The sequence below is a fragment of the Sebastes fasciatus genome, chromosome 10, assembly GCF_043250625.1.
Source record: "Sebastes fasciatus isolate fSebFas1 chromosome 10, fSebFas1.pri, whole genome shotgun sequence".
Classification (NCBI taxonomy): Eukaryota; Metazoa; Chordata; class Actinopteri; order Perciformes; family Sebastidae; genus Sebastes; species Sebastes fasciatus.
Window position 1 is genome coordinate 23,763,880 of NC_133804.1, and position 24,538 is coordinate 23,788,417.

Below are 24,538 nucleotides of genomic sequence, written 5' to 3' on the forward strand. Positions count from 1 at the left end.
TCAACTCACATTCATCTGTTGGACTGAAGACACAGGCTTAGGTTGATTGTTTATATCCAACTTCTGATGAAATAAGATCAATATCAATGTAATATGCAGTTTTAGCTTTAACTTCTACTGCTACTCCAGATATACTGTATGAATGCCGTCAGTATGATTGGATTTATTTTTATAAAGTTCAAGTTCTTTCTAGTCCCAGGGGCTGGTGGAATCCATTTCAATGAATGCAAAAAATAAAGACATTTTTAGTACGTGTCATAATCTTTCTTTAGTTCTTGTGATTGAATTTACTGTAGAAAGTTGAGTCCCCTCAATAATTCATTTGACTATGCCAGCTAATTACATCAAACACAAACAGTGAATTTTTTTTGAAAATACAGAGATGGAAAATAATTTGTGCCAGTATTTTTTAATCATTACAGAGTGATACAGTAAATTATTAAAACCATATGCAAATGTTGTATGCATGTGCTTTGTAACATACATTATTTGTGTTATACATTAATTTTCATACAATTTCATTAATCAAACAGATGGCAATTTGCACACATTTCAAAAGCTATGCCAAAGGCCACAGAATATCATAGTAGAGTAGCTACTAGACAATTGGCCTCAAGAACCACTCGTACAAACAGATTCATACTTGGTATCATTGGTGTGTTAATTATGTTAATTTACAATTCTCATGAACGAGCGCTTATTTACACACAGGTGGCATTCATCATGTTTACGCATTTACACAGTTATCTGAAGTTAGGAGTGTTTGCTGAATCTGATGTAGCACACTCATATGAGCACATGGTAACACACAGTAAAACCTGTTTTTGTACAACCAAGAAATTCATATTCCATTACATCAAACACAAATCATCAGCTAAATAGTACATTTATGAAAATGTTAACAATGTTATGCATCAAAGTGTACTCGTCTAAAATCATTAAAGCTTGGCTGTCTGGAGGCAGAAATCTCAGAGATAGATATCTTACATGTCCACTAGAGGTGTGGAAATATGAGAAATATGTTTGATTGTAATTTGGGTGAACCGACCTTTAAAGCCTCTGAACACCCACACAGGTAATTTCAGTTATTATGTCTGATTAGACCTCTGCTCAGGTTGAAGGTGGGCCGGAGCTTTGATGGGGATTTATTAAGTCAAAAATCTTCATCGACCAATAAGAATGATAAAGGTGTAATTTATCCCGCCTTAACAGGTTCAACAAAGCTAACAGGAGAATCAGGAAGATGTGACTCATTAGTCTATACCAGAAGAGGTCTAATCAGCCAGATTAATTGAAAACAGCCTTTAACAGTTTCAAAGAATAAAGATGAGATTATCATATATTTTTGTTATTGTCTACAAATCCCATGAAAAGAACAAAACCAATGTGTTCGTCCATCTCTCAGCACTTTCTGAAAGTCCATGGAGTTCCCACTGAAGATGAAAATCTTTAAAAACAGCCATAAATATATACCATAATTTTCAAAAAAGGCTCAGTAATTTCCTAAAACAGCGGGGCATTATAGATTTTTAGCAAACTGGAGTAAACACTGTATTTGTTGGGGACTATTTTCAGCTGCGGATTAATACATAGAATCAATTAGTTATGATGTACATTAGAACTGCAGTCCAACACACCATCATTAACTGTGTAAATCATTGTGATATTATCCCTCACAGATAAAGTTCTGATCACCAAAACAGCCGTCATCATTCCATTCTCCAACTCCCAATGACTTTTGCACAGTTTCTCCACAGTCCTGGTTCCCATCGTAGCTGTTGGGCTGGTTCTCCCCCCAGTACCTGATGAACAACATAACGGAGACAGAAATGCTTTTTTACATCAGCCGGTTTTTGTTTCTCAACTGCTCACACCTTTTGTTTCTGACCCAAACTGTGATTAAAAGGATTTTAACCCAAATTTTCTGTTGATTTAAGTCTTATTTGTATAGAAGTGGTATGTAGAGTATGTACAGTGTGTAAGGTCACAGTTTGAAAGCACATCACCTCCTGATTCAGTGTGGCATTTACTTTGTGGCAAAATATATTCAAAGCCTTCCTCCACATTTTCTTGTCAAACAAACCCAAGACTTTTAACAGGAAACTGGTGTAGCAAGCGTATATTGACACTCCCTGGTCTGTCCAAAAGTAATGCAAGAGGGGTACCCTGCACATCGGTCTTTGATGCCAAAGGGCACTGACCAAGTGGCAGTATTTGACAAGTTGGGAGTGAGAATGTGTTGAAAGAAATGGTATTATAAAGCTGCAGACTTAATACAGTAAAGGAACGTGTCTAATATCATCATATTTTAGTTCATACAGTTAAAACTTACGTAGTTGTGACTGGAGTCCCGTCCACCCACATCCATCTTCCCTCTATAATACTGTCAGTCATACCAGTCCAGGCATTTTGGCCTTGATCCAGTAACCCATTGACAAATGTCTGTTAGCACATGGAGAAGACAGGAATGATTAAAACATAAATATGTAACACAGAGAGATCACACACCATTTTTGCTTCTGCTTTTCAACATGCTGCTATAAGCTTCCTCTGCTCCATTCATTCTCCAAGACAACATGTTTGTGATCTCTTCCAGTTTATTCTTTCTTGCTTTCTTTCTCACCTGTTCATCCCTGCTGTCTATGACCACTAGATCTGCTCCCTTTGCGATGCAGTATTGTCGGCTTTGCGTCCAGTTTTTCTCCAAATTTGAAACAAAGTAACAGCTGATGTCGAACTTACTCCAGCCTTTCAGACAGGGTTTGGCTGAAAATTAAAAACATGGACAGGGACAAAATATCACAAAAAGGCTAAAAATAACACACTATAACTGAACAATAATAAAGCTTTACGACAAACATCTCACCTCTCACTTTGTCGATCTTCTTCTGTAGCTGATCTCTAGCTGCAGCCAAACTGGTGTATTTGGTCTGTAACTGCCCTTTTTCCTTCTGCAGAGTATTGTAACTCGACTGCAATCGTTCTTTGTCTTTCTGCAATGAATTGTAGCTGGTCTGAATGTGATTCCTACTTATACTCAGTGTGTCATAGCTTCTTTGCAACTGGTCCTTGTTCGTCTTCAGTGAAGAGTAATTGCTCTGCAACTGATCTCTGTTTGCTTTCAGCGTAACAGACAAAGTCTGTAACAAATCTTTTTGTCTTTGCAGGCTACTGTACCTGGTCTGTAGCTGGTCTTTATTAGTCTGTAGCTCATCTTTTTGTCTTTGTAGGCTACTGTACCTGGTCTGTACCTGGTCTTTATTAGTCTGTAACTGATCGCTCTCTTGTTTTAAGGTGTTGTAACGTGCTTGTAACTGGTTCCTCTCGTTTTTTAGATTGTTGGAACTGGTCTTGAAGTCATCTCTTTCAGTAGTCAAAGAACTGTAACTTTTCTGTAACTGCTCTTTTTCCTTCTGCAGAGAATTATAACTGGACTGCAATCGTTCTTTGTCTTTCTGCAATGAATTGTAGCTGGTCTGAATGAGATTCCTACTCATACTCAGTGTGTCATAGCTTCTTTGCAACTGGTCCTTGTTCATCTTCAGTGAGGAGTAATTGCTCTGCAACTGATCTCTGTTTGCTCTCAGCGTAACAGACAAATTCTGTAATTCATCTTTTTCTCTTTGAAGGCTACTGTACTTGGTCTGTACCTGGTCTTTATTAGTCTCTAACTGATCGCTCTCTTGTTTTAAGGTGTTGTAACGTGCTTGTAACTGGTCCCTCTCGTTTTTCAGATTGTTGGAACTGGTCTTGAAGTCATCTCTTTCAGTAGTCAAAGAACTGTAACTTTTCTGTAACTGCTCTTTCTCCTTCTGCATTGTATTATAGCTGGACTGCAATCGTTCTTTGTCTTTCTGCAATGAATTGTAGCTGGTCTGAATGTGATTCCTACTTATACTCAGTGTGTCATAGCTTCTTTGCAACTGGTCCTTGTTCGTCTTCAGTGAAGAGTAATTGCTCTGCAACTGATCTCTGTTTGCTCTCAGCGTAACAGACAAAGTCTGTAACTCTTCTTTTTCTCTTTGCAGGCTACTGTAACTAGTCTGTAGCTGGTCTATATTAGTCTGTAACTCATCTTTTTCTCTTTGAAGGCTACTGTGCTTGGTCTGTAGCTGGTCTTTACTTGCTGTCAGATTAGTGTGATAAGTCTGTAACTGATCGCTCTCTAGTTTTAAAGTGTTGTAACTTACTTGTAACTGGTCACTCTCATTTTTCAGATTGTTGAAACTGGCCTTGAAGTCATCTCTTTCAGTAGTCAAAGAACTGTAACTTTTCTGTAACTGCTCTTTCTCCTTCTGCATTGTATTATAGCTGGACTGCAATCGATCTTTGTCTTTCTGCAATGAATTGTAGCTAGTCTGAATGTGATTCCTACTTATACTCAGTGTGTCATAGCTTCTTTGCAACTGGTCCTTGTTCGTCTTCAGTGAAGAGTAATTGCTCTGCAACTGATCTCTGTTTGCTCTCAGCGTAACAGACAAAGTATGTAACTCTTCTTTTTCTCTTTGCAGGCTACTGTAACTAGTCTGTAGCTGGTCTATATTAGTCTGTAACTCATCTTTTTCTCTTTGAAGGCTACTGTGCTTGGTCTGTAGCTGGTCTTTACTTGCTGTCAGATTAGTGTGATAAGTCTGTAACTGATCGCTCTCTAGTTTTAAGGTGTTGTAACTTACTTGTAACTGGTCGCTCTCATTTTTCAGATTGTTGAAACTGGCCTTAAACTCATCTCTTTCAGTAGTCAAAGAGCTGTAGCTTTGCTGCCACAGGTCTTTTTCTTTAGTCAGGTTAGTCAGTCTGGCATCCAATTGTTTTCTCTCTGCTGTTAAAGCATCATAGCTGCTCTGCAGTTGACCTCCTTGAATGTAGCTGGCCTGTGTTGGGTCTGCTGACGAGAAGCGGCTGATTATCTCATCTGTGAAATGCAAAAGAAATTCAAAATATTATTGGATTTTGAAAAAAATTCTCTTCTTTTGATTTTGTATGATAGTCTACAACATTAGCTATACGAAAAGTAATACACTGTAATTCGTGTATATCCCATGAAATCAATTTGTGTGTAATCCACGTAATCGCGAATCAGGAAATATTAAAAGCAGAAAACACTGCGTAGGGAGGAGGTTGGGGTGGATGGGTGGGTGGAGTTATTTAAGCCAAACCATGATCTTTTCCTAAACCTAACTAAGTAGTTTTGTTGCCTAAACCTAACCAAGTTGATCTATTCCTAAACCTAACCAAGTAGTTTTGTTGCTTAATCCTAACTAAGTAGATTTCTTGTCTATCCTAACCAAGTTGATCTTTTCCTAAACCTAACTAAGTAGTTTTATAATCTAAACCTAAGGAAGTTGTTTCCTGTGAAGAGGGAAGTTTATTTTGAAAAGACTGTATGAATGCAAAATGCATAAATTGAATTGAGGTGTTGCTGGATATTCACAGGAAAACAAACAAAAGAGGAGGAATAAAAATTTTTGTAAGATATTATACGAACCACAGTTAGTAAATCCATTATTCATATGTCCAGTGATAACAAACAAATCACTTACAGTAGACAAACTGTCCTATGTTACCAGCCAACAGCACAGCACACAGTAATCCAAGACACACGGACGCACATCTAGAGGGCTTCTTCTTCCTCTGAAAATCAACTAAATCAAAAGTTAGAAAACAGTTAAACATAATTTCAAGGGTTGCCTCTTTACTGATTCTCCCTGTAAAACAGAAGCACCCTCATACCTGAGGTAACGAGGCCTCCCATTGTGAGGTTCTTATTCATATGTAGCTCATCGTCATCAACTTCCATTAACTCCATTCTGATAAAGGTCTGTTTTCCCTGTTGAGGAGGAGACATTTATAGATGTTAGCAAAACCACAAATACACTATTATATAGACATACAAAGTTAGTCCTTAAGACTTTTCAACACAGTCTCACAGCAGTTCGTGAAATAGTCATGAAATTCAATTTTATTGATTTGTGTAAATAGACCTTTTGTTTTGTGAAACAACGTATGTTTCACAAGTTTTCCTACAAATGTCCTGCAACATGTGACACACGTGCCAATTTCCGCTCCAGTCTTTTCAAAATAAAACTACTTAGTTAGGTTTAGGAAAAGATCAAGTTGGTTAGGCTTAGGCAACAAACTACTTAGTTAGGCTTAGGAAAAGATTGACTTAGTTAGACTTAGGCAAGAAAACTTCATAGTTAGCTTTAGGAAAAGATCGCGATTTGGACTGAAGTACAGAAGTAACATCGCAAATAAATCAACTTTGACTTCTGGTTTCACACGGGACACAAAGACCGGTCTCCTGTGCGAAAGGCCAGTGTTCTTTGAACCAGCCATCTCTCCCGCCCTCCTCCCTACGTGGCATTCACCGCTCTCTGTACTTCCCGGTTCACAATTACGTTGATTACATACGATTTGATTTTGTGCTGACAGTCATGCAAAAAAATTTGACATTTGTGTACACGAATCAATACATTCAATTTCATGACTATTTTACAAACTGCTGTGTGACTGGGCTGAACTTTTTTACGTTCTTTGTAAATTTGTATTGATAAGTACGCTCCGATCAATTATTTGTGCTTACTTGTGATTGACCGAGTTTTATTTAATAAGTATTTATAAGTCTAGTCAGATGTGACATTTGCATTAAAATCCTGCTTAATTAGTACAAACATTGCTGGTAACAAGAAGAAGCCTTTAAATTATTTGCAAGGATCGATTTTGCCAAAATCTATAATCTCATTTGTGGTTTGTTTTGGAGCGTGCACAAAACTAAGCCTGCTTGAAGTAATCCAAATATTTAAATTTTAATGGGATCATTTAATTTTACAGGAATAATAATCTGCACATGCACTTTAAATAAAACTGGAATGAAAGTGAATTAGAGTTATATGCACTTACCTTGGATCAGAGAAGAAGTCAGTACCAGTATGACGGCATTCACATGAAGATGCTGCTGATTTACAACAAACACATCAGAAACTAATATGCAGTGATATTTATTGTGCAGAAAAGAGGATGCTCCTTTTTCCCATGTCATCAAATGTTTGACTTTATATTAACTCTGATTGGTCTGCACAAATCTTGACCTGTATTGCCCACATTCTCAGTTTAGATTTCAGGTAATATTCGGACAAAATTATTCAAACGAACAAACTGAAACTGACCAACCGAGTTCAGTGGTTATCTCTCAGGCTCCAGACTTTCATCTCCTGTGGTTTCTGTTCCCTTTTCCCACAGATTAACTTCCCACTGAGGTCAAATGAGTGATGACTGAGATACAAGGTAGGTCATATTGAAAATTAAAAAAATGCAAACTCAGCTTTGTTGTACTTGAGTTCAGGTCTGTAGCTACATGAAAGTATCTCGGTGCCTGGTTGTCTGGGAAATTGAAGAACGATAGAGGCACATGTTACACCCATCATACAATGAAGTCTACAGAATTACATGCACGTGGACATTTCCAAATCAGTTGTCTCAATAATGAAATTTAAGACTAATTTATGCTCCGCCTGATTGTGTAAAGATTAATTCTAAACAGGGGATTTGTTTGTAAGAGTGTTATCTGTTACTGATGCCATTCACATGCCCTGTTACTGTTGAATGGTGTGAAATGGATTATAGTTGATCTACCCTTGCAGACAAATGATTTAGCCTGGCAGTGGTACAAGATTTAGAGCTGTGCCAGATTGGAGGTTATGGGCGTTCCCAGCAGTCTGTTTATACGGGTCAACTCACATTCATCTGTTGGACTGAAGACACAGGCTTAGGTTGATTATTTATATCCAACTTCTGATGAAATAAGATCAATATCAATGCAATATGCAGTTTTAGCTTTAACTTCTACTGCTACTCCAGATATACTGTATGAATGCCGTCAGTATGATTGGATTTATTTGTATAAAGTTCAAGTTCTTTCTAGTCCCAGGGGCTGGTGGAATCCATTTCAATGAATGCAAAAAATAAAGACATTTTTAGTACGTGTCATAATCTTTCTTTAGTTCTTGTGATTGAATTTACTGTAGAAAGTTGAGTCCCCTCAATAATTCATTTGACTATGCCAGCTAATTACATCAAACACAAACAGTGAATTTTTTTTGAAAATACAGAGATGGAAAATAATTTGTGCCAGTATTTTTTAATCATTACAGAGTGATACAGTAAATTATTAAAACCATATGCAAATGTTGTATGCATGTGCTTTGTAACATACATTATTTGTGTTATACATTAATTTTCATACAATTTCATTAATCAAACAGATGGCAATTTGCACACATTTCAAAAGCTATGCCAAAGGCCACAGAATATCATAGTAGAGTAGCTACTAGACAATGGGCCTCAAGAACCACTCGTACAAACAGATTCATACTTGGTATCATTGGTGTGTTAATTATGTTAATTTACAATTCTCATGAACGAGCGCTTATTTACACACAGGTGGCATTCATCATGTTTACGCATTTACAGTGATCTGAAGTTAGGAGTGTTTGCTGAATCTGATGTAGCACACTCATATGAGCACATGGTAACACACAGTAAAACCTGTTTTTGTACAACCAAGAAATTCATATTCCATTACATCAAACACAAATCATCAGCTAAATAGTACATTTATGAAAATGTTAACAATGTTATGCATCAAAGTGTACTCGTCTAAAATCATTAAAGCTTGGCTGTCTGGAGGCAGAAATCTCAGAGATAGATATCTTACATGTCCACTAGAGGTGTGGAAATATGAGAAATATGTTTGATTGTAATTTGGGTGAACCGACCTTTAAAGCCTCTGAACACCCACACAGGTAATTTCAGTTATTATGTCTGATTAGACCTCTGCTCAGGTTGAAGGTGGGCCGGAGCTTTGATGGGGATTTATTAAGTCAAAAATCTTCATCGACCAATAAGAATGATAAAGGTGTAATTTATCCCGCCTTAACAGGTTCAACAAAGCTAACAGGAGAATCAGGAAGATGTGACTCATTAGTCTATACCAGAAGAGGTCTAATCAGCCAGATTAATTGAAAACAGCCTTTAACAGTTTCAAAGAATAAAGATGAGATTATCATATATTTTTGTTATTGTCTACAAATCCCATGAAAAGAACAAAACCAATGTGTTCGTCCATCTCTCAGCACTTTCTGAAAGTCCATGGAGTTCCCACTGAAGATGAAAATCTTTAAAAACAGCCATAAATATATACCATAATTTTCAAAAAAGGCTCAGTAATTTCCTAAAACAGCGGGGCATTATAGATTTTTAGCAAACTGGAGTAAACACTGTATTTGTTGGGGACTATTTTCAGCTGCGGATTAATACATAGAATCAATTAGTTATGATGTACATTAGAACTGCAGTCCAACACACCATCATTAACTGTGTAAATCATTGTGATATTATCCCTCACAGACAAAGTTCTGATCACCAAAACAGCCGTCATCATTCCATTCTCCAACTCCCAATGACTTTTGCACAGTTTCTCCACAGTCCTGGTTCCCATCGTAGCTGTTGGGCTGGTTCTCCCCCCAGTACCTGATGAACAACATAACGGAGACAGAAATGCTTTTTTACATCAGCCGGTTTTTGTTTCTCAACTGCTCACACCTTTTGTTTCTGACCCAAACTGTGATTAAAAGGATTTTAACCCAAATTTTCTGTTGATTTAAGTCTTATTTGTATAGAAGTGGTATGTAGAGTATGTACAGTGTGTAAGGTCACAGTTTGAAAGCACATCACCTCCTGATTCAGTGTGGCATTTACTTTGTGGCAAAATATATTCAAAGCCTTCCTCCACATTTTCTTGTCAAACAAACCCAAGACTTTTAACAGGAAACTGGTGTAGCAAGCGTATATTGACACTCCCTGGTCTGTCCAAAAGTAATGCAAGAGGGGTACCCTGCACATCGGTCTTTGATGCCAAAGGGCACTGACCAAGTGGCAGTATTTGACAAGTTGGGAGTGAGAATGTGTTGAAAGAAATGGTATTATAAAGCTGCAGACTTAATACAGTAAAGGAACGTGTCTAATATCATCATATTTTAGTTCATACAGTTAAAACTTACGTAGTTGTGACTGGAGTCCCGTCCACCCACATCCATCTTCCCTCTATAATACTGTCAGTCATACCAGTCCAGGCATTTTGGCCTTGATCCAGTAACCCATTGACAAATGTCTGTTAGCACATGGAGAAGACAGGAATGATTAAAACATAAATATGTAACACAGAGAGATCACACACCATTTTTGCTTCTGCTTTTCAACATGCTGCTATAAGCTTCCTCTGCTCCATTCATTCTCCAAGACAACATGTTTGTGATCTCTTCCAGTTTATTCTTTCTTGCTTTCTTTCTCACCTGTTCATCCCTGCTGTCTATGACCACTAGATCTGCTCCCTTTGCGATGCAGTATTGTCGGCTTTGCGTCCAGTTTTTCTCCAAATTTGAAACAAAGTAACAGCTGATGTCGAACTTACTCCAGCCTTTCAGACAGGGTTTGGCTGAAAATTAAAAACATGGACAGGGACAAAATATCACAAAAAGGCTAAAAATAACACACTATAACTGAACAATAATAAAGCTTTACGACAAACATCTCACCTCTCACTTTGTCGATCTTCTTCTGTAGCTGATCTCTAGCTGCAGCCAAACTGGTGTATTTGGTCTGTAACTGCCCTTTTTCCTTCTGCAGAGTATTGTAACTCGACTGCAATCGTTCTTTGTCTTTCTGCAATGAATTGTAGCTGGTCTGAATGTGATTCCTACTTATACTCAGTGTGTCATAGCTTCTTTGCAACTGGTCCTTGTTCGTCTTCAGTGAAGAGTAATTGCTCTGCAACTGATCTCTGTTTGCTTTCAGCGTAACAGACAAAGTCTGTAACAAATCTTTTTGTCTTTGCAGGCTACTGTACCTGGTCTGTAGCTGGTCTTTATTAGTCTGTAGCTCATCTTTTTGTCTTTGTAGGCTACTGTACCTGGTCTGTACCTGGTCTTTATTAGTCTGTAACTGATCGCTCTCTTGTTTTAAGGTGTTGTAACGTGCTTGTAACTGGTTCCTCTCGTTTTTTAGATTGTTGGAACTGGTCTTGAAGTCATCTCTTTCAGTAGTCAAAGAACTGTAACTTTTCTGTAACTGCTCTTTTTCCTTCTGCAGAGAATTATAACTGGACTGCAATCGTTCTTTGTCTTTCTGCAATGAATTGTAGCTGGTCTGAATGAGATTCCTACTCATACTCAGTGTGTCATAGCTTCTTTGCAACTGGTCCTTGTTCATCTTCAGTGAGGAGTAATTGCTCTGCAACTGATCTCTGTTTGCTCTCAGCGTAACAGACAAATTCTGTAATTCATCTTTTTCTCTTTGAAGGCTACTGTACTTGGTCTGTACCTGGTCTTTATTAGTCTCTAACTGATCGCTCTCTTGTTTTAAGGTGTTGTAACGTGCTTGTAACTGGTCCCTCTCGTTTTTCAGATTGTTGGAACTGGTCTTGAAGTCATCTCTTTCAGTAGTCAAAGAACTGTAACTTTTCTGTAACTGCTCTTTCTCCTTCTGCATTGTATTATAGCTGGACTGCAATCGTTCTTTGTCTTTCTGCAATGAATTGTAGCTAGTCTGAATGTGATTCCTACTTATACTCAGTGTGTCATAGCTTCTTTGCAACTGGTCCTTGTTCGTCTTCAGTGAAGAGTAATTGCTCTGCAACTGATCTCTGTTTGCTCTCAGCGTAACAGACAAAGTCTGTAACTCTTCTTTTTCTCTTTGCAGGCTACTGTAACTAGTCTGTAGCTGGTCTATATTAGTCTGTAACTCATCTTTTTCTCTTTGAAGGCTACTGTGCTTGGTCTGTAGCTGGTCTTTACTTGCTGTCAGATTAGTGTGATAAGTCTGTAACTGATCGCTCTCTAGTTTTAAAGTGTTGTAACTTACTTGTAACTGGTCACTCTCATTTTTCAGATTGTTGAAACTGGCCTTGAAGTCATCTCTTTCAGTAGTCAAAGAACTGTAACTTTTCTGTAACTGCTCTTTCTCCTTCTGCATTGTATTATAGCTGGACTGCAATCGATCTTTGTCTTTCTGCAATGAATTGTAGCTAGTCTGAATGTGATTCCTACTTATACTCAGTGTGTCATAGCTTCTTTGCAACTGGTCCTTGTTCGTCTTCAGTGAAGAGTAATTGCTCTGCAACTGATCTCTGTTTGCTCTCAGCGTAACAGACAAAGTATGTAACTCTTCTTTTTCTCTTTGCAGGCTACTGTAACTAGTCTGTAGCTGGTCTTTATTAGTCTGTAACTCATCTTTTTCTCTTTGAAGGCTACTGTGCTTGGTCTGTAGCTGGTCTTTACTTGCTGTCAGATTAGTGTGATAAGTCTGTAACTGATCGCTCTCTAGTTTTAAGGTGTTGTAACTTACTTGTAACTGGTCGCTCTCATTTTTCAGATTGTTGAAACTGGCCTTAAACTCATCTCTTTCAGTAGTCAAAGAGCTGTAGCTTTGCTGCCACAGGTCTTTTTCTTTAGTCAGGTTAGTCAGTCTGGCATCCAATTGTTTTCTCTCTGCTGTTAAAGCATCATAGCTGCTCTGCAGTTGACCTCCTTGAATGTAGCTGGCCTGTGTTGGGTCTGCTGACGAGAAGCGGCTGATTATCTCATCTGTGAAATGCAAAAGAAATTCTAAATATTATTGGATTTTGAAAAAAATTCTCTTCTTTTGATTTTGTATGATAGTCTACAACATTAGCTATACGAAAAGTAATACACTGTAATTCGTGTACATCCCATGAAATCAATTTGTGTGTAATCCACGTAATCGCGAATCAGGAAATATTAAAAGCAGAAAACACTGCGTAGGGAGGAGGTTGGGGTGGATGGGTGGGTGGAGTTATTTAAGCCAAACCATGATCTTTTCCTAAACCTAACTAAGTAGTTTTGTTGCCTAAACCTAACCAAGTTGATCTATTCCTAAACCTAACCAAGTAGTTTTGTTGCTTAATCCTAACTAAGTAGATTTCTTGTCTATCCTAACCAAGTTGATCTTTTCCTAAACCTAACTAAGTAGTTTTATAATCTAAACCTAAGGAAGTTGTTTCCTGTGAAGAGGGAAATTTATTTTGAAAAGACTGTATGAATGCAAAATGCATAAATTGAATTGAGGTGTTGCTGGACATTCACAGGAAAACAAACAAAAGAGGAGGAATAAAAATTTTTGTAAGATATTATACGAACCGCAGTTAGTAAATCCATTATTCATATGTCCAGTGATAACAAACAAATCACTTACAGTAGACAAACTGTCCTATGTTACCAGCCAACAGCACAGCACACAGTAATCCAAGACACACGGACGCACATCTAGAGGGCTTCTTCTTCCTCTGAAAATCAACTAAATCAAAAGTTAGAAAACAGTTAAACATAATTTCAAGGGTTGCCTCTTTACTGATTCTCCCTGTAAAACAGAAGCACCCTCATACCTGAGGTAACGAGGCCTCCCATTGTGAGGTTCTTATTCATATGTAGCTCATCGTCATCAACTTCCATTAACTCCATTCTGATAAAGGTCTGTTTTCCCTGTTGAGGAGGAGACATTTATAGATGTTAGCAAAACCACAAATACACTATTATATAGACATACAAAGTTAGTCCTTAAGACTTTTCAACACAGTCTCACAGCAGTTCGTGAAATAGTCATGAAATTCAATTTTATTGATTTGTGTAAATAGACCTTTTGTTTTGTGAAACAACGTATGTTTCACAAGTTTTCCTACAAATGTCCTGCAACATGTGACACACGTGCCAATTTCCGCTCCAGTCTTTTCAAAATAAAACTACTTAGTTAGGTTTAGGAAAAGATCAAGTTGGTTAGGCTTAGGCAACAAACTACTTAGTTAGGCTTAGGAAAAGATTGACTTAGTTAGACTTAGGCAAGAAAACTTCATAGTTAGCTTTAGGAAAAGATCGCGATTTGGACTGAAGTACAGAAGTAACATCGCAAATAAATCAACTTTGACTTCTGGTTTCACACGGGACACAAAGACCGGTCTCCTGTGCGAAAGGCCAGTGTTCTTTGAACCAGCCATCTCTCCCGCCCTCCTCCCTACGTGGCATTCACCGCTCTCTGTACTTCCCGGTTCACAATTACGTTGATTACATACGATTTGATTTTGTGCTGACAGTCATGCAAAAAAATTTGACATTTGTGTACACGAATCAATACATTCAATTTCATGACTATTTTACAAACTGCTGTGTGACTGGGCTGAACTTTTTTACGTTCTTTGTAAATTTGTATTGATAAGTACGCTCCGATCAATTATTTGTGCTTACTTGTGATTGACCGAGTTTTATTTAATAAGTATTTATAAGTCTAGTCAGATGTGACATTTGCATTAAAATCCTGCTTAATTAGTACAAACATTGCTGGTAACAAGAAGAAGCCTTTAAATTATTTGCAAGGATCAATTTTGCCAAAATCTATAATCTCATTTGTGGTTTGTTTTGGAGCGTGCACAAAACTAAGCCTGCTTGAAGTAATCCAAATATTTAAATTTTAATGGGATCATTTAATTTTACAGGAATAATAATCTGCACATGCACTTTAAATAAAACTGGAATGAAAGTGAATTAGAGTTATATGCACTTACCTTGGATCAGAGAAGAAGTCAGTACCAGTATGACGGCATTCACATGAAGATGCTGCTGATTTACAACAAACACATCAGAAACTAATATGCAGTGATATTTATTGTGCAGAAAAGAGGATGCTCCTTTTGCCCATGTCATCAAATGTTTGACTTTATATTAACTCTGATTGGTCTGCACAAATCTTGACCTGTATTGCCCACATTCTCAGTTTAGATTTCAGGTAATATTCGGACAAAATTATTCAAACGAACAAACTGAAACTGACCAACCGAGTTCAGTGGTTATCTCTCAGGCTCCAGACTTTCATCTCCTGTGGTTTCTGTTCCCTTTTCCCACAGATTAACTTCCCACTGAGGTCAAATGAGTGATGACTGAGATACAAGGTAGGTCATATTGAAAATTTTAAAAATTGCAAACTCAGCTTTGTTGTACTTGAGTTCAGGTCTGTAGCTACATGAAAGTATCTCGGTGCCTGGTTGTCTGGGAAATTGAAGAACGATAGAGGCACATGTTACACCCATCATACAATGAAGTCTACAGAATTACATGCACGTGGACATTTCCAAATCAGTTGTCTCAATAATGAAATTTAAGACTAATTTATGCTCCGCCTGATTGTGTAAAGATTAATTCTAAACAGGGGATTTGTTTGTAAGAGTGTTATCTGTTACTGATGCCATTCACATGCCCTGTTACTGTTGAATGGTGTGAAATGGATTATAGTTGATCTACCCTTGCAGACAAATGATTTAGCCTGGCAGTGGTACAAGATTTAGAGCTGTGCCAGATTGGAGGTTATGGGCGTTCCCAGCAGTCTGTTTATACGGGTCAACTCACATTCATCTGTTGGACTGAAGACACAGGCTTAGGTTGATTGTTTATATCCAACTTCTGATGAAATAAGATCAATATCAATGCAATATGCAGTTTTAGCTTTAACTTCTACTGCTACTCCAGATATACTGTATGAATGCCGTCAGTATGATTGGATTTATTTTTATAAAGTTCAAGTTCTTTCTAGTCCCAGGGGCTGGTGGAATCCATTTCAATGAATGCAAAAAATAAAGACATTTTTAGTACGTGTCATAATCTTTCTTTAGTTCTTGTGATTGAATTTACTGTAGAAAGTTGAGTCCCCTCAATAATTCATTTGACTATGCCAGCTAATTACATCAAACACAAACAGTGAATTTTTTTTGAAAATACAGAGATGGAAAATAATTTGTGCCAGTATTTTTTAATCATTACAGAGTGATACAGTAAATTATTAAAACCATATGCAAATGTTGTATGCATGTGCTTTGTAACATACATTATTTGTGTTATACATTAATTTTCATACAATTTCATTAATCAAACAGATGGCAATTTGCACACATTTCAAAAGCTATGCCAAAGGCCACAGAATATCATAGTAGAGTAGCTACTAGACAATTGGCCTCAAGAACCACTCGTACAAACAGATTCATACTTGGTATCATTGGTGTGTTAATTATGTTAATTTACAATTCTCATGAACGAGCGCTTATTTACACACAGGTGGCATTCATCATGTTTACGCATTTACACAGTTATCTGAAGTTAGGAGTGTTTGCTGAATCTGATGTAGCACACTCATATGAGCACATGGTAACACACAGTAAAACCTGTTTTTGTACAACCAAGAAATTCATATTCCATTACATCAAACACAAATCATCAGCTAAATAGTACATTTATGAAAATGTTAACAATGTTATGCATCAAAGTGTACTCGTCTAAAATCATTAAAGCTTGGCTGTCTGGAGGCAGAAATCTCAGAGATAGATATCTTACATGTCCACTAGAGGTGTGGAAATATGAGAAATATGTTTGATTGTAATTTGGGTGAACCGACCTTTAAAGCCTCTGAACACCCACACAGGTAATTTCAGTTATTATGTCTGATTAGACCTCTGCTCAGGTTGAAGGTGGGCCGGAGCTTTGATGGGGATTTATTAAGTCAAAAATCTTCATCGACCAATAAGAATGATAAAGGTGTAATTTATCCCGCCTTAACAGGTTCAACAAAGCTAACAGGAGAATCAGGAAGATGTGACTCATTAGTCTATACCAGAAGAGGTCTAATCAGCCAGATTAATTGAAAACAGCCTTTAACAGTTTCAAAGAATAAAGATGAGATTATCATATATTTTTGTTATTGTCTACAAATCCCATGAAAAGAACAAAACCAATGTGTTCGTCCATCTCTCAGCACTTTCTGAAAGTCCATGGAGTTCCCACTGAAGATGAAAATCTTTAAAAACAGCCATAAATATATACCATAATTTTCAAAAAAGGCTCAGTAATTTCCTAAAACAGCGGGGCATTATAGATTTTTAGCAAACTGGAGTAAACACTGTATTTGTTGGGGACTATTTTCAGCTGCGGATTAATACATAGAATCAATTAGTTATGATGTACATTAGAACTGCAGTCCAACACACCATCATTAACTGTGTAAATCATTGTGATATTATCCCTCACAGATAAAGTTCTGATCACCAAAACAGCCGTCATCATTCCATTCTCCAACTCCCAATGACTTTTGCACAGTTTCTCCACAGTCCTGGTTCCCATCGTAGCTGTTGGGCTGGTTCTCCCCCCAGTACCTGATGAACAACATAACGGAGACAGAAATGCTTTTTTACATCAGCCGGTTTTTGTTTCTCAACTGCTCACACCTTTTGTTTCTGACCCAAACTGTGATTAAAAGGATTTTAACCCAAATTTTCTGTTGATTTAAGTCTTATTTGTATAGAAGTGGTATGTAGAGTATGTACAGTGTGTAAGGTCACAGTTTGAAAGCACATCACCTCCTGATTCAGTGTGGCATTTACTTTGTGGCAAAATATATTCAAAGCCTTCCTCCACATTTTCTTGTCAAACAAACCCAAGACTTTTAACAGGAAACTGGTGTAGCAAGCGTATATTGACACTCCCTGGTCTGTCCAAAAGTAATGCAAGAGGGGTACCCTGCACATCGGTCTTTGATGCCAAAGGGCACTGACCAAGTGGCAGTATTTGACAAGTTGGGAGTGAGAATGTGTTGAAAGAAATGGTATTATAAAGCTGCAGACTTAATACAGTAAAGGAACGTGTCTAATATCATCATATTTTAGTTCATACAGTTAAAACTTACGTAGTTGTGACTGGAGTCCCGTCCACCCACATCCATCTTCCCTCTATAATACTGTCAGTCATACCAGTCCAGGCATTTTGGCCTTGATCCAGTAACCCATTGACAAATGTCTGTTAGCACATGGAGAAGACAGGAATGATTAAAACATAAATATGTAACACAGAGAGATCACACACCATTTTTGCTTCTGCTTTTCAACATGCTGCTATAAGCTTCCTCTGCTCCATTCATTCTCCAAGACAACATGTTTGTGATCTCTTCCAGTTTATTCTTTCTTGCTTTCTTTCTCACCTGTTCATCCCTGCTGTCTATGACCACTAGATCTGCTCCCTTTGCGATGCAGTATTGTCGGCTTTGCGTCCAGTTTTTCTCCAAATTTGAAACAAAGTAACAGCTGATGTCGAACTTACTCCAGCCTTTCAGACAGGGTTTGGCTGAAAATTAAAAACATGGACAGGGACAAAATATCACAAAAAGGCTAAAAATAACACACTATAACTGAACAATAATAAAGCTTTACGACAAACATCTCACCTCTCACTTTGTCGATCTTCTTCTGTAGCTGATCTCTAGCTGCAGCCAAACTGGTGTATTTGGTCTGTAACTGCCCTTTTTCCTTCTGCAGAGTATTGTAACTCGACTGCAATCGTTCTTTGTCTTTCTGCAATGAATTGTAGCTGGTCTGAATGTGATTCCTACTTATACTCAGTGTGTCATAGCTTCTTTGCAACTGGTCCTTGTTCGTCTTCAGTGAAGAGTAATTGCTCTGCAACTGATCTCTGTTTGCTTTCAGCGTAACAGACAAAGTCTGTAACAAATCTTTTTGTCTTTGCAGGCTACTGTACCTGGTCTGTACCTGGTCTTTATTAGTCTGTAACTGATCGCTCTCTTGTTTTAAGGTGTTGTAACGTGCTTGTAACTGGTTCCTCTCGTTTTTTAGATTGTTGGAACTGGTCTTGAAGTCATCTCTTTCAGTAGTCAAAGAACTGTAACTTTTCTGTAACTGCTCTTTTTCCTTCTGCAGAGAATTATAACTGGACTGCAATCGTTCTTTGTCTTTCTGCAATGAATTGTAGCTGGTCTGAATGAGATTCCTACTCATACTCAGTGTGTCATAGCTTCTTTGCAACTGGTCCTTGTTCATCTTCAGTGAGGAGTAATTGCTCTGCAACTGATCTCTGTTTGCTCTCAGCGTAACAGACAAATTCTGTAATTCATCTTTTTCTCTTTGAAGGCTACTGTACTTGGTCTGTACCTGGTCTTTATTAGTCTCTAACTGATCGCTCTCTTGTTTTAAGGTGTTGTAACGTGCTTGTAACTGGTCCCTCTCGTTTTTCAGATTGTTGGAACTGGCCTTGAAGTCATCTCTTTCAGTAGTCAAAGAACTGTAACTTTTCTGTAACTGCTCTTTCTCCTTCTGCATTGTATTATAGCTGGACTGCAATCGTTCTTTGTCTTTCTGCAATGAATTGTAGCTAGTCTGAATGTGATTCCTACTTATACTCAGTGTGTCATAGCTTCTTTGCAACTGGTCCTTGTTCGTCTTCAGTGAAGAGTAATTGCTCTGCAACTGATCTCTGTTTGCTCTCAGCGTAACAGACAAAGTCTGTAACTCTTCTTTTTCTCTTTGCAGGCTACTGTAACTAGTCTGTAGCTGGTCTTTATTAGTCTGTAACTCATCTTTTTCTCTTTGAAGGCTACTGTGCTTGGTCTGTAGCTGGTCTTTACTTGCTGTCAGATTAGTGTGATAAGTCTGTAACTGATCGCTCTCTAGTTTTAAAGTGTTGTAACTTACTTGTAACTGGTCACTCTCATTTTTCAGATTGTTGAAACTGGCCTTAAACTCATCTCTTTCAGTAGTCAAAGAGCTGTAGCTTTGCTGCCACAGGTCTTTTTCTTTAGTCAGGTTAGTCAGTCTGGCATCCAATTGTTTTCTCTCTGCTGTTAAAGCATCATAGCTGCTCTGCAGTTGACCTCCTTGAATGTAGCTGGCCTGTGTTGGGTCTGCTGACGAGAAGCGGCTGATTATCTCATCTGTGAAATGCAAAAGAAATTCAAAATATTATTGGATTTTGAAAAAAATTCTCTTCTTTTGATTTTGTATGATAGTCTACAACATTAGCTATACGAAAAGTAATACACTGTAATTCGTGTATATCCCATGAAATCAATTTGTGTGTAATCCACGTAATCGCGAATCAGGAAATATTAAAAGCAGAAAACACTGCGTAGGGAGGAGGTTGGGGTGGATGGGTGGGTGGAGTTATTTAAGCCAAACCATGATCTTTTCCTAAACCTAACTAAGTAGTTTTGTTGCCTAAACCTAACCAAGTTGATCTATTCCTAAACCTAACCAAGTAGTTTTGTTGCTTAATCCTAACTAAGTAGATTTCTTGTCTATCCTAACCAAGTTGATCTTTTCCTAAACCTAACTAAGTAGTTTTATAATCTAAACCTAAGGAAGTTGTTTCCTGTGAAGAGGGAAGTTTATTTTGAAAAGACTGTATGAATGCAAAATGCATAAATTGAATTGAGGTGTTGCTGGATATTCACAGGAAAACAAACAAAAGAGGAGGAATAAAAATTTTTGTAAGATATTATACGAACCACAGTTAGTAAATCCATTATTCATATGTCCAGTGATAACAAACAAATCACTTACAGTAGACAAACTGTCCTATGTTACCAGCCAACAGCACAGCACACAGTAATCCAAGACACACGGACGCACATCTAGAGGGCTTCTTCTTCCTCTGAAAATCAACTAAATCAAAAGTTAGAAAACAGTTAAACATAATTTCAAGGGTTGCCTCTTTACTGATTCTCCCTGTAAAACAGAAGCACCCTCATACCTGAGGTAACGAGGCCTCCCATTGTGAGGTTCTTATTCATATGTAGCTCATCGTCATCAACTTCCATTAACTCCATTCTGATAAAGGTCTGTTTTCCCTGTTGAGGAGGAGACATTTATAGATGTTAGCAAAACCACAAATACACTATTATATAGACATACAAAGTTAGTCCTTAAGACTTTTCAACACAGTCTCACAGCAGTTCGTGAAATAGTCATGAAATTCAATTTTATTGATTTGTGTAAATAGACCTTTTGTTTTGTGAAACAACGTATGTTTCACAAGTTTTCCTACAAATGTCCTGCAACATGTGACACACGTGCCAATTTCCGCTCCAGTCTTTTCAAAATAAAACTACTTAGTTAGGTTTAGGAAAAGATCAAGTTGGTTAGGCTTAGGCAACAAACTACTTAGTTAGGCTTAGGAAAAGATTGACTTAGTTAGACTTAGGCAAGAAAACTTCATAGTTAGCTTTAGGAAAAGATCGCGATTTGGACTGAAGTACAGAAGTAACATCGCAAATAAATCAACTTTGACTTCTGGTTTCACACGGGACACAAAGACCGGTCTCCTGTGCGAAAGGCCAGTGTTCTTTGAACCAGCCATCTCTCCCGCCCTCCTCCCTACGTGGCATTCACCGCTCTCTGTACTTCCCGGTTCACAATTACGTTGATTACATACGATTTGATTTTGTGCTGACAGTCATGCAAAAAAATTTGACATTTGTGTACACGAATCAATACATTCAATTTCATGACTATTTTACAAACTGCTGTGTGACTGGGCTGAACTTTTTTACGTTCTTTGTAAATTTGTATTGATAAGTACGCTCCGATCAATTATTTGTGCTTACTTGTGATTGACCGAGTTTTATTTAATAAGTATTTATAAGTCTAGTCAGATGTGACATTTGCATTAAAATCCTGCTTAATTAGTACAAACATTGCTGGTAACAAGAAGAAGCCTTTAAATTATTTGCAAGGATCGATTTTGCCAAAATCTATAATCTCATTTGTGGTTTGTTTTGGAGCGTGCACAAAATTAAGCCTGCTTGAAGTAATCCAAATATTTAAATTTGAATGGGATCATTTAATTTTACAGGAATAATAATCTGCACATGCACTTTAAATGAAACTGGAGTGAAAGTGAATTAGAGTTATATGCACTTACCTTGGATCAGAGAAGAAGTCAGTACCAGTATGACGGCATTCACATGAAGATGCTGCTGATTTACAACAAACACATCAGAAACTAATATGCAGTGATATTTATTGTGTAGAAAACAGGATGCTCCTTTTTCCCATGTCATCAAATGTTTGACTTTATCTTAACTCTGATTGGTCTGCACAAATATTGACCTGTATTGCCCACATTCTCAGTTTAGATTCCAGGTAATATTCGGACAAAATTATTCAAACGAACAAACTGAAACTGACCAACCGAGTTCAGTGGTTATCTCTCAGGCTCCAGACTTTCATCTCCTGTGGTTTCTGTTCCCTTTTCCCACAGATTAACTTCCCACTGAGGTCAAATGAGTGATGACTGAGATACAAGGTAGGTCATATTGAAAATTAAAAAAATGCAAACTCAGCTTTGTTGTACTTGAGTTCAGGTCTGTAGCTACATGAAAGTATCTCAGTGCCTGGTTGTCTGGGAAATTGAAGAATTTTAGAGGCACATGTGACACCCATCATACAATAAAGTCTACAGAATTACATGCACGTGGAAATTTCCAAATCAGTTGTCTCAATAATGAAATTTAAGACTAATTTATGCTCCGCCTGATTGTATAAAGATGAATTCTAAACAGGGGCTTTGTTTGTAAGAGCGTTATCTGTTACTGATGCCATTCACATGCCCTGTTACTGTTGAATGGTGTGAAATGGATTATAGTTGATCTACCCTTGCAGACAAATGATTTAGCCTGGCAGTGGTACAAGATTTAGAGCTGTGCCAGATTGGAGGTTATGGGCGTTCCCAGCAGTCTGTTTATACAGGTCAACTCCCATTCATCTGTTGGACTGAAGACACAGGCTTAGGTTGATTGTTTATATCCAACTTCTGATGAAATAAGATCAATATCAATGCAATATGCAGTTTTGTTGAGGATAAAGAGTCACTGACTTGGTGACACTTCATTTTAACGCCCCCATTTAACATTTCTAACACATAAGTGGAAAAATGGTATCATGACACAGATGAAAGAAATCATTGAATTGAGCACAAAGTTCGACTTCATGACTGATTATAGACTCATAATCATATATGAATATTAGTTACGTATTGTACGTTTATTTTTGTATATCAGTCACCTGACTCTCTTGATCTATAAAGCTATATTTCTCTTGACAGTGTGAAGAAGCTTTGGCTGTAACTGAGCTCAGCCAGTTAAAGCAGATAAAAATTCAGCTGACAGAAAACACTAGTCTATTTTTAGTGGCTGGACTGAATTTCCTAATCACCTCCAGGACTCCTGAATGAATAATGAATAGTATCTTGTCAGTAATATAATATCACAAAACCGAAACCAGGCCGAGCATCCAAAACATGTCGGTGGTGGAAAATAGCCCCGCATCAGGTCATCATTGGGGGGTTTTTAAGCAGCAGTTTATGACCCCAGTGACCATTACCATGCAGCCGTCTGCCATCTGAAGCTGAAGGGAGGCTGTGAATGAGGAGGGTGAAGGTGCTGAGTGTCTGATGGAGATAAGGGGAAATGACTGTGGCTGAGAGACGCCATCCTTCAGCCTGTCACACCCTGCACTGCCCATATTAATTAGCCTCAAAAACTCCAGAGCTGATCTGAAACAGCCACTTCAAAAAAGAGGAGAGGACTTATCGACATCTCATGATTCTGTTATCTCTTCACAACAACAACAACAACACTGTGATGTGTGTTGATATGATACAGGCATGTTGATATGGACAGAATATATTTACGCTTATTTATCATAATAAGCACAAGAAATTACTTTTTCATTGTTTATTTGATCCTTAAAGGTCCTCTTTACTATTCAGAACCACTAGATGTCACACTAGATCTCTCACAAGAGGGTTAGGGTTGGGCATTGACCTTGACTAGTTAGGGTTAGGATAGGTCATCGGGCAGCGAGTCTTGTGAGAGATTTTGAAGGTTTTTGCAGATCTCAGATCAGATTTTGCAATTTGCGGGTTACCTTCTAGACACAACCATCTCAAATGGGTGTGTCGGCCATACCTCCCTCCCCCCCTTATGCCACTGAACACAGAATGAGATAAACATTGGCATACAGTTACCCTTTTTTAACATTATCTAAAGGTAGTGTGTAAGATCTAGCAACATCTAGTGGTGAGTTTGCAGATTGAAAGCTCTCCCGTGTGCGAAGCGTGTTGGAGAACTAGGGTGGCTGACCAGTGGTCTAAAATGCCGATCTCAAGGCTTCAAAACGGTAGTCCACAAACCAATGGGTGACGTCACGGTGACTACAGCCACTTCTTATATAGGCTACGGTCTATGTGGCAAACAAAAAAACGTGAATGGCCCTAACTAGAGCCAGATATTGTAAGAGTAGCGTATGTCATTAGGAGAATAGAAGAGTCAGTGTGTAGAGTGTGTGTGGAAATGAGTGGTGAAGCAAGAGAGAGAGAGCGGCGGCGAATGTGTGTGAGCGAACAAGTGGTGGAGCGGTTTAGCTGTGAGAATGTCAAGTGAATGTACAGTGGAAGTTGTTGCCGCTCCCCGAGACCAACAGAGGTTTCCCGTGTCTTGTTTTCATGTGACTAAGTGGAGTGACGGCGGGGTTAACAATAAGTAACGTTATCGAATCCAGCCCAAGCAGGAAAAGTTAACACCGTTTGGTTCGTCCGTTCTGGGTAGAAACATGGCGGCCGGCTCCGTGAAGAGGACCCGCTCCCTATGT

At 38.0% G+C, this 24,538-nt stretch overlaps 2 protein-coding genes across 5 annotated transcripts; both read right to left on the reverse strand.

Annotated features, from left to right (window-relative positions):
- Positions 1–390: 390 nt before the first annotated feature.
- On the reverse strand, positions 391–14,699 carry LOC141775569 (uncharacterized). 4 transcript variants are annotated; one of them, XM_074649056.1, is made up of 8 exons: positions 14,627–14,699; positions 13,457–13,553; positions 13,267–13,368; positions 10,904–12,638; positions 2,867–3,240; positions 2,624–2,766; positions 2,333–2,442; positions 391–1,802 (listed from the first exon to the last, which is right to left on the reverse strand). In XM_074649056.1, exons 2-8 carry the CDS (start codon positions 13,530–13,532, stop codon positions 1,667–1,669), a joined length of 2,676 nt encoding a protein of 891 aa, XP_074505157.1. In that variant the 5' UTR covers positions 13,533–13,553; positions 14,627–14,699; the 3' UTR covers positions 391–1,666. The 4 variants fall into 4 exon arrangements, with proteins under 4 accessions (XP_074505157.1, XP_074505160.1, XP_074505159.1 ...); XM_074649059.1 differs by lacking the exons at positions 10,904–12,638; positions 13,267–13,368; positions 13,457–13,553; positions 14,627–14,699 and adding exons at positions 3,651–4,912; positions 5,541–5,642; positions 5,731–5,827; positions 6,901–6,973 and having other exon boundaries at positions 2,867–3,188; XM_074649058.1 differs by lacking the exons at positions 10,904–12,638; positions 13,267–13,368; positions 13,457–13,553; positions 14,627–14,699 and adding exons at positions 3,252–4,912; positions 5,541–5,642; positions 5,731–5,827; positions 6,901–6,973 and having other exon boundaries at positions 2,867–3,188.
- Positions 14,700–16,398: 1,699 nt separating this feature from the next.
- Positions 16,399–21,882, reverse strand: LOC141775570 (uncharacterized). Its single transcript, XM_074649060.1, has 7 exons — positions 21,810–21,882; positions 20,640–20,736; positions 20,450–20,551; positions 18,322–19,821; positions 18,079–18,221; positions 17,788–17,897; positions 16,399–17,257 (listed from the first exon to the last, which is right to left on the reverse strand). The coding sequence occupies exons 2-7, from the start codon at positions 20,713–20,715 to the stop codon at positions 17,122–17,124; spliced, it is 2,067 nt and encodes a 688-aa protein (XP_074505161.1). The 5' UTR covers positions 20,716–20,736; positions 21,810–21,882; the 3' UTR covers positions 16,399–17,121.
- Between the last annotated feature and the right edge of the window lie 2,656 nt (positions 21,883–24,538).